General features: G+C 32.9%; 1 protein-coding gene across 2 annotated transcripts in view; it reads left to right on the forward strand.

The window, feature by feature from the left end:
• The window catches only part of LOC134680620 (uncharacterized), a 28,098-nt gene extending 18,668 nt beyond the window's left edge, over positions 1-9,430 (forward strand). For both annotated transcript variants that reach the window (XM_063539746.1, XM_063539737.1), the window contains exon 6: positions 8,994-9,430. In XM_063539746.1, coding sequence (XP_063395816.1) covers positions 8,994-9,211 — 218 coding nt within the window. In that variant the 3' untranslated portion in view covers positions 9,212-9,430. The remainder of the gene's footprint in view (positions 1-8,993) is intronic.
• Positions 9,431-11,251: the final 1,821 nt, after the last annotated feature.

Below are 11,251 nucleotides of genomic sequence, written 5' to 3' on the forward strand. Positions count from 1 at the left end.
AATCATATTTGTTTTTCTTTACTGTTTTGTAAATAAATCCGACTGTTAGTTTTCTTGTTTGAATTGTTAAATATTTTTCATTTCGGGGCCTTTCCTCGCTATTTTTGCCAGTACATTTATTTTTTGCTCATGTGGTCCCTGGTGAAGAGTTGACTGAATGGCAATCAAACCACACAAACCATTATTTCCCCAAAACAACTGCATACTTAAAAATTAATTGACACTAGTCTTAAAGGCTGGTCCTTTTAATATGGTAGTATATAAAACGAAAACATTATTTTTCAATTCAAATTAAGTCATATGTAGTTTGTCGATGTTTAAATCTCTGAAATCGATCAAGTAAAAAAGTCATTGTAACAAACGCAAACTGAGAGAGAAATTCGTTTGGTTGACCACGAAAATGAGCGAGATCGGGTTCGTCCACAGAGTAAACGTCTCATGTTATGCATGAATCACCATCTTTGAAAATTGAGAATCATAAAATGTCACACTAGGTAATAATACACAAATAGTTATCAAAGGTATATGGCTTATAATTTGGTACGCCTGATGCACGTTTCGTCTACATAAGACTCATCAGTGTCGCTCAGATCAAGATAGTCAGATACATCTTAGGTAATCTATGCCTGGGATAAGAAAGTCTTTCGTATTTTAAAACATTTATATTTTTGCAAACAGGAAATTTGTAAAAATGACCATATCATTGATATTCATGTCAACACCGAAGGGCTGACTACTGGGCTGGTGATACCCTCGGGGACGAAACGTCCACCAGCCAAGGCATCAAAACGCGATAATCTCTACCAGAAAAGCAATGAAGTGTTTTTTGGAAAAAATATTGTTTTAATTAAATCAATTTGATGTAATTTAAAAATTAAAAGACGAAGGGAAAAGTTATAAGGACCTGCATTGGACTTTTCAAAAACTGTTTTACTAAAGTTAAAAACCAGCACTAATGCTGGAATGTCTATAAATCTTCAGAGAAAAAAAACTTTCCCTTAATTACATGTAACAATCACATAATGGACATATCATACATTTTTTCAAACTTAGATTAATGCTAATTAGTCAATTACAACAGCATTGATTTTTGTTAAATTGTGCTAGTTATGTGATAAGAGAACTTTTCTCATAAATCATATTGAAAATTATCGTTTTTGCTCGATTTTATGCGCATTGTTGGATTCACCTTCAACGGAATGGCAAATGTTGATTCAATGAATAGAAAAATCAAACATTTCGTAAGAAAAAAAATCGATACAGGGAAGGTTATTATGTCATAAAAAAGGAAGCAAACGACTTTATAAGTATGTTTCGAAGCAATTTGAATAAAACTATTCAAAATGCAAATCTCAAGGAAATATTAAATGAATTGAGGTTATTACTCCTTTAAAATCATTACTTTATAGAATTCAATGAAGGATGTGTTCAAATCCAATTATAAATTGATATTTCCGCGCATGCTCTGCACGATAACACAGAAACATTGTCGTTGATTTAAAAGTAAAAAGATAATTAATGAAATGTTATATAATTGAACTACATATCTATTTTATTATAAATTTGCATCCCTCTGCACTTAATTAGTATAAAACAGTATGATTTTATTAGAGTACTAAAGTAACTTTTTAAAGACTAGTCTGATAAAAAGCAACTTTACTGCCTTTGTAGAAATAATATCTGATAAGTCTGGTATGTATCTTAAATGACTTTTTACAGACGAAGCGTTCCCGATAGTTTCACCAGTCCTATCGTCAACATAATATTATTTGCACGTTCTTTTTCTGTAAATCGAGCCTCTGGACTGTTCCACGGACAATGTCGTGTACGGAATCGAATGTACTTTGTGTGGACTACTTTATGTTGGTGAAACTCGTCAAACTTTGCGTAAAAGAATGAATCAACACCGGTCTGATAATAAAGATCCTCAATTTAGGGTTCTTTATAACCATTTTAATCAACCGGACCATGATCCTTCTTTATCTATGAAAGTACGCATCATTGAGAAAATTTATCACCACACAAATAGCCCTGTACTAAGTACTCCCTTCCGCAAAGATAGAGAAAATTATTGGATAAGGGAGTTAGGGACTGCAATGCCATATGGTTGCAATGACAATATTAAAGGAGTAGGAAATTTGTCAAGTCCTGCCTGCAGTGATGTTAATGTAATGGGTTTATTTAATACTACCTTACGACAACAACGTAGTCATGGGCAAAAACATTACCATCGGCCTAATGTAAAAAAGTCTTCCAAATCTAGATCACCATCTGGGAGCTTTGATGACCTTCTTTCACATCTTCATCATCCACTAGGGTTACATTACATAAGAACTATTCTCTTTTCACTGCCAGTTAATTTTCTTAAACGTTTGAGAGATTATGCACTTGACAAAGGAGGCACCAATACATTTTCTGCAATATACAGACTTGTCAGTATTATTTGTTATGTAGCTCTTTTCCGTCTTTTCAAACCAGTAAGATCTGAACCTTTACATGAAGAAAAGAGGAGATTCTTTTCTGTTGATTTTGCAAATAGAGGAATCGATGCAATCAATATCTGCAACGTTCTACATCACAAGGAGGTAACATCTAAAATTCCTATTTATTTTCAAAATCAGTCTGTTCCTATTGTATCCTACAGTTACACCAAAACCATTGCACCTAAAATATTTAACTATAAACAGGCATTGCAGGACCTTGACTTAGAACAATACCTTAAAAACCCTCAGACATGTGACTGTTCCCACTCGCCTTATAATTACAGCCCCTCTGGTCATGTTATAACTGGGGATCTAAATATAATTCAACATGAAAATCTCCGAAAGGTGATTTCTCATGGTCCTAAGTTTAGAGAACCCCAACACATCAATTGGAACCATAACTTCAAAATAATTATGGATTCTATTGAGGACTACGCCAGAGCATGGGCTAAGCGAGAAGAAGTTGAACTGGACACTTTGTCAGAATGGGTTAAAACTATCAGGTCTCTGATAAAACGTCGCATTCACAAGTTGAAAAACTGTGTGAACGATCGACCAAAGTCCGTTTTCAGAGACAAAGAGGTCATGAAATGTCTATCAACTCTTCATGATAAGTATGTTGTTGTTCCTGCGGACAAAGCTTCAAATAATATTGTCTTTGTATGTAAATCGTATTACTACGAATGTCTTGTAAAAGAATTAGGTATAACGGAGCACTCAGGTAATCCCACATACAAAGACATATCATTTGACAAGGATGAGATTTTAGCAAATCATAAGTCCTTCATGGCTTCAATAAACATTACATTGAACACCAAATCGGAGGACTTACCTTGTTTGTATTGGATACCAAAGCTTCATAAAATTCCGTACAAACAACGGTATATTGCTGGCTCATCTTCATGTTCCACTAAAGAATTGTCTATTAGATTGACTAAAATTCTGTCCGCAGTGAAAGAGGGTCTTCAGAAATACTGTGAAACTGTTTACTCGCGTAGTGGTATTAACCATATGTGGATTCTTAAAAATTCTAAAGAACTTCTAGACAATTTCAAATCTCGGTCTCTTTCTGAAATAAGTTCCATCAAAACTTTTGATTTTTCAACCCTGTATACCACCATCCCCCATGTAAAATTGAAAAATCGCCTAAAAGAAATTATCCACAATGCCTTTCAACATAAAAATGGTAGCATACGCTATAAATTTATTACTTTGGGATTTCATAAAGCATATTTCGTTAATAGTGACAAACAAAAAGGTAAATCATGCTACACAGAAGAACAAGTAGTCAGTATGCTGGAGTTTCTTATCGACAACATATTTGTTGAGTTTGGAGGTAGACTTTTCCAACAAGTTGTCGGCATTCCTATGGGAACAAACTGTGCGCCTCTTCTTGCCGACCTCTTCTTATTTTCATATGAATCGGAGTTCCTCCAGACACTTGTCAAAAACAAGAGGATCAAAGAAGCCAGATTATTTAATTTCACTTTCAGATATATTGATGATGTTCTTTCCTTAAACAATCCGAACTTTTCTGATTGGGTTCCATTAATATATCCCCCAGAACTCGAGATTAAAGAAACAACAGACACGGCTTCCTCCGCTTCATTTTTAGACTTATATCTCGAATTTGACTTACACAGTCATCTCAGTACCAGAATCTATGACAAACGAGACGATTTTAATTTCGAAATTATAAATTTCCCCCACCTTAGTAGCAATATACCAACTTCACCTGCATATGGGATATATATTTCCCAACTTATTCGATATTCAAGAGCTTGCAGCTCCTACTCAGACTTTGTAAAACGTCATCAGTGTCTGAGTAGTAAGTTGATGAACCAGGGGTATGTCAAAGAACGTCTCGTCCTTTTTCTAAAAAAGTTCATCGGAAGGTACCAAGACCTTGTTGATAAATATTCCGTATCAACTTCTCAAATAATACACGATGGTCTTGATGTATAGATTCTGCGTACTGATGTTGTGTATCATCTTAACAACATGTTTTATTGTTCTTTTATTTGTTTTTGTTCTATTATTAAGATTACTTTTACTGTTGAATGGTTTTATGTGATATCCGTTTGACGTGGCTCGGTACTTATACATCTCGTCAATGTGTTTGTATTGGCTTTCATTTTTTGGTGATTTGTTTTGTATATGTGACTCTTTGTATTTCTTTTGTGCTTATAACGTGACTCTGTACTTTAAAAGATCCCGTCAGTATGATATTTGTCTATAATATGTCATTATGATATATTTCTATTATGAATTACTTGTATACGTTGAACCACAAACGTCAAAATCAATCAATGGCGTAGTGGAATTGACAATTTTTGGATTCTCATAAATTCTATGTATAACTTTTGAACTAGTTTGAATCTCGGTCTATTTCTGTAATTTATTCTTACATACTTTTGATTTTTTTTTGGCTCTGTATGCGTACATTGCCTATGAAATTTTTTTTTTTAAATTGTTTGTATGCACATTGAACAACAAATTTATGTGACGTATATAATTTTTCTAACGTCAGACACTCAAATCAATCCATGTGTTCTTAGACAGTAGATGTTATTGTGTCCTGTTAAATTGTTCCCTTTAAAAAGTTTTGGATTCTCATATATTCTATGTATAATTTTTGGACTAGTTTGAATCTCGGTCTATTTCTGTAATTTATTCTTACATACTTTTGATTTTTTAACCCTGTATGCGTACATTGCCTATGTATATTTTAAAATTGTTTGTATGCACATTGAACGACACATTTATGTGACGTATATAATTTTTCTGACGTCGGACACTCAAGTCGATCCATGTGTTCGTGGATAGGTTTTTGTGTCTTGTTAAATTGTTCCTTTTAAAAGTTTTGGATTCTCATAAATTCTATGTATAACTTTTGGACTAGTTCGATTTCTGTAATTTATTCTTACATACTTTTGATTTTTTAACCCTGTCTGCGCTCATTGCCTATGTAAAATTTAAAATTGTTTATAATCCAGGTACTTTTGATAACTATTGTATGCACATTGAACGACAAATTTATGTGACGTATATAATTTTTCTGACGTCAGACACTCAAATCAATCCATGTGTTCGTAGATAGTAGATGTTGTTGTGTCCTGTTAAATTGTTATACGATGATGACTGATGTTCCCATATTTTGACTATTTTATTGATTGTGACTGTTTATTTAACGCATCATGTAAATGTAACGGAATTTGATGAGACTGTTATTAAAGTGAGAGGGTTAGCGCTATAGAACCAGGTTTAATCCACCATTTTCTACATTTGAAAATGCCTGTACCAAGTCAGGAATATGACAGTTCTTGTCCATTCGTTTTTGATGCGTTTTGTTTTTTGATTTTGCCATGTGATTATGGACTTTCCAAATTGATTTTCCTCTGAGTTCAGTATTTTTGTGATTTTACTTTTTACCAGTCGTAAAATGTTGAATTATTCGGAACTCTTATGTTTCTCTACCCCATTATTTAACTAAACTAATTCGTATTTCTTTATTCGATATTTGTGGTTTTCAATACATCTTAACTGTGTTCTTGATTTTAGCCTTCAAACTTGTTTTGGTTCCACTGATACTCATGAGATTTATGTAGACGAAATGATTACAATAATAAAAGGAATTTCGAAAAATTATATAAGCAACACAAAAACTACCAGAAATTGTTCTGCTATTTCTCACTGTTCTGTACACTTGTAATCACCCCTATGCCGATCAAAAAAAATTAAAAGAGTGTCACTTGGAAAAATTTTACATATGTAAAATTGAATTTTAAACACTCTCTGACTTGCATTTTTCGTAGGAAAGTTATAACTAAAGGCAACAGTTGTACACTTCTGTTCGAAAAATTGACATCAAATGTTAAAACCAGCAATGCTTAGGTCGGACTTAAAAACCGAGATGACGAAATATTATTCCTAGAGATGTAACCCTTGCAAATATAAATTGATAACGTGACTTTTATTCAATTAATAACCTATATCCTAGACATATACAATAATTATTATGGAACACACCAGGAAATTTTAAATTGTTAGGAATTCCGTTCAATCTCTTAAAAAATGAGAACAACACATTACATAATTTCTTGCGTCCAAATCATATTTATCAGGACTGTTCAAAGCCAAAAATGTATAATAACTGAAACAGTGGAAGAGCTATATGAAAAACCCTTTAAAATAGCCAAACCCAACTTATGTCAACTTTGCCTGAAGGAGTCACAACCTTACTTTTTTTTATAATTTCAAAATTTTTGAACTGAAAATTTTAGAAAGATTTGTTATAATTTATGCCAGCACACAAGTTCTGACTACTGCATAAAGTTATCAAAGGTACCAGGATTATAATTTAGTACGCCAGACGCTCGTTTCGTCTTCATAAGACTCATCAGTGACTCTCGGATCAAAATAGTTGTAATTCAAACAAGTACAAAGTTGAAGAGCATTGATAAGTTAATGATACCCTCGGTGACTGATAGTCCGACAGCAGAGGTTTCGACCCAGTGCTGTAAAAAACCCAAATTAAACGAGGATAAATAAAATCGTAGAACACTATACAGAAAACAAATCAAAAGTTGGAAAAGACATATATCAATTTATCAGCTTACAGGAACTAGACAACTATTACTATGTGTAATTTTGACAAAAAGTTCGGAATTTTTATATATTTGTTATCTATCTACATATATACTACTGAATTTGTAGACCAAAATGTTTAGCTGGTTTGTCTTCGAGCCGACATTTGTCAGAAGTATTATTAAATTATAAATAGTAAGTGTGTGTAATGAACATCTTCGTTTTGTAAGCACGTAGACATTGTTTTGTATTCAATTGATGACAACTCGAAGAAATGTGTTTTTAATCATTAGATTGTTTTCTCCTTCTCTTGGCAAATATTGCATCATATCATGTCAAAGATAATGCCAAGGGTCTATCAAGGCACTTTTGGTTCATCTACTGGTTAAAAATTGCCGACATATCTCGTTATAAAATAACAAAGAATTCTGAAAATCGCGTTAGCTACATTCAATGAATCAATCATGTAATGTGGTGAAGACTAGCCGTTTATTGGAATATTTTCAACAGAGTGTATTAATCTAAACATGATTTCACGGTATTCGAGTTATCTCGTTATCGTTGCAATTATTTATGATTGTTAATATCTTGACAAAAAAAAATGAAATTTGGTTGATGAGTTCGGTTAATATCTTTCACCTTATGAATAATATTAATATTTATTCAAATATCTGAAACGAACAAGGCGATACGAGGAACTATTACTGCGGTTGATAACAATTGCAATTAAAATCAATGTAATTAATTTTGATAAACAGACATGAACAATATTCCTACCAGTAATGATAGTCATCAATAACTATTTCAAATTTCACGTTTGTTATGTCGTCTGTTTAAACTTATATCGTATCTAAAAGATTAAATATTTATTTAAAAAGTAAGTTGCATATGACTTTGTAATAAGTGATAATAATTAGTTATTGGCGCCACATCTGATCAATTTGAAATGTCACTTTTTCGGTCAATTCAGGTACCAAATACTACTAGCGTCATGAATTGAGGCAGCAGTAGTTTATATGTTTTAAAATCTCAATTAAAAGTCTTTTGATCTAAGTCAATTTGTATCCTTATGGCATTCAAAGACCAAAATGTAATCCTTTTTTCCGTCTAGCTTCTTGCCTTTTAGATTGGATAACATCACAAAAGGTGAAGGGGTATTCAGGTCCCGTTTTTTTTTCTTTGTCCAATAAAATTACACATTGGGAACCACTCCACAGTTAGTTGTGTAGTTTCGCATTTTGTCCCATTGGATTTTTCTAATATGAGAGCTAGTGCGCTGGAAAATTTATTTTTGGATAGGTATCATCAAAAAGCATTGAAATCTAGTTTAATCTAAAAAAAATAAAATTGGGGGGGGGGGGGGGGGGTATGTTACGTTTTCACATCCCTTTTTGCAATATTTTATGGAAAATAAATACAGAATATTGCCATAGATACATAGACAATGAATTATATTTTCCCTTTTAACTTCTGCAAATCAAATCTATGGAAGATACTGATAACATACATATGCACATACATTAGGTTAATGTATTAGAAAGCCTGGAATAGAAGATGATAAAATATTTTGTGGTTCAATCTTAATTTTATTTTTCTAACTGTGGAGTGCTACTTTTTGTCTGTGTTTTTCTAAAAGAGCATAAACACGGATATAATATGTTTTATTTACGGACATTATGGTTGAATAACTTCAATTAAGGTTAATGAAGCCTGTGCCTTACCGATAACGCAGTCTAATAGTTTCTATACAAACAAATGTATTATTTTTGTTCAATTCTTATTTTTTATTTATGTATTTTTAATAGCTTTAGCAGTGAGAATATTGTAAATTTAAATAATAGTACATTTTCTTTCAAATGTCTTGTAGACTGTTAGAAACATGGAAAATATTTGATATTTATACTTGTTTGTTTTTTTATACAGAACCTACACCCACTTCAATTGAGGTACAGGAGGGTACTGATGTGTCATCTCAAGTTCAGAGTAAACTCATATCACGTCTCTTCACTGGTCAAAAGGCCAACCGTGGACAAGAAAATGACAACGAAAAAATGTTGGATGGAACTGGGCATTCCAGAACTGTGCTTGGAGGAATCCGCAACTCATTGATGAATTTGTTCAGAAACAGGGTTGTTGTTTAGATAATCGAGGCTTTGATTAATGTTCTGTTCCCTAATGTCAAACCAATATGCTGGAATTGAATAAAGTGGTATGCAAACGTTCTAAGCTAAATACAGTACAAAAACATAAACAAATACGTAGTACCCGAAGGAAACAAACTTTTATATTGTGTACTAAAATAATGTTGACGTATTATTCACGATCATTCGCAAACAGATAAATAAAAGTTTGAACAACTACCCTTGCGTTCGATATTTTAAATCCATTTGCTTGATCGATTTTCGATATGCTACAAGAATTTCCTTGCTGAGTGTTATTCTGTTTACAGTTGGATAAACTTTATCGTTTGAAAAATTATTGTTTTTCAGTAGAACTCCGTATGTAAATACCATTTATAGACACGAGAAATATAATATCCGACATTAAAAGATAAAACTCAATATATAACCTTTTGGTCTGTTCCATCAAAAGACGATAGCAAAAATAAACCTTAACAAAGTCTATATCAAAGAAAGATAGGAAGAAACAAACCGATTTATATTTCAATAAATGTTTACAGTTATTTTAAATCTTTTGTTTAAGCATTGGTTCGATTTTTATTGTTTTAACAGGAATGTATTGAACGAATTTATGTAAATTTTTCAGGTAATATTACTTTGATTTATAGACCTAAAAGAATGTTTTCAAATAATTGCATATTAAATTTAATGTTTAATGTTTGAACTAACGATTCAGAAGAAATGAATCATTTTGAAGATGACGTATCCGAAATTCTGGTGGTGGTTTAGTGCCATTTCTAGTTTTGTTGACTTGCCTATTGTGTAATGATAAAAACTTTATCTAAAATGAAAATACTTTATACATTTCACGAGTACGAAGCGCCTACCTTTGTAAACATCCATCGGGAACGCTCAAAATCACAAATATACGTTAATGCCAAACATGTAAAAGAACCGAAACATATGAAATTCTATATGACCAAAAGGGATCGCAAAAATAGCCAAATCCATTTTAGGTACACACTGCCTGAGAGATTTGAAGTTTCTTTATAATTACTTGAATTATAAATGACAATTTTCGGAAGTTGTGTTATATAACTTATAAAGTATGTCATGTCATTACCGAGGAACTGATGATGCTTTTTGGGATTGACAGTCCATAAGACGACCAAGTTTTAAAAAAAAGTTATAACTTTCATGCATTTAAAATTTCAGTAACAGTTTAACAAAACATGATATATTTGAGGAATTGATTATGCATTGCTTAAGTCATAAGCCTCGGTCATACCTTACCGGATAGCACTAACGGACGACTAACGGATTAAAATGAACGTTGTCCGTTGACAAAATTGTTATCCGGTAAGAGTCCGTCAATGTACTGATCGAATAACACGGATGTGTAGCGAATGCATAACAGACACACACCGGATATGCAACGTACGTAGAAACGGAAACGTACCGGACAGAATGGATGTCGAGCGTACATCCAACGGACGAGTACCGCATCAAACGGACACCAAACGGAAGCGTACTGGCTAAAACGGATGAACAAGATATTCGGCAAAATTAAAGGCGACAATAATAATACCTGAAAATCGCATAAATATTCAAAATGTTTCTGTGTAACTGGTTTTGGTTTGTTCCTTAAAATGCCGCCAAAGGGCAGTGTCTGCCCTGAATAAGAGCTGCTTGATTGTGAAGACGTGACCTTACATTAAGATCGATTATAAATATTAAGAATTCACGAACCTTTAGAAATCTGACATACCAATATTTGGCATTTCTGACACGAAATTTTCAATTTGCATTTATCCGTTCATCACCCGTTTTATCCGTTATACGTCCGGTAGAAGTCCGTTTCTCATTCGTTCAACATCGGATACAAAACGCAATCGAAACGGACGAGTACCATACAAAACGGACACCTACCGGACTTCCGTTGGACGTCCGTTCAAAGTTTTGAACATGCTCAAAATTTCCACCGGACAGAATGGACGTCGACGGATAAAACGTACGCTAAACGGACATGCAACGGATATGGACGGACGTCTAACTAATAAG

The sequence above is a fragment of the Mytilus trossulus genome, chromosome 1 (genome assembly GCF_036588685.1).
Source record: "Mytilus trossulus isolate FHL-02 chromosome 1, PNRI_Mtr1.1.1.hap1, whole genome shotgun sequence".
NCBI classification, from domain to species: Eukaryota; Metazoa; Mollusca; class Bivalvia; order Mytilida; family Mytilidae; genus Mytilus; species Mytilus trossulus.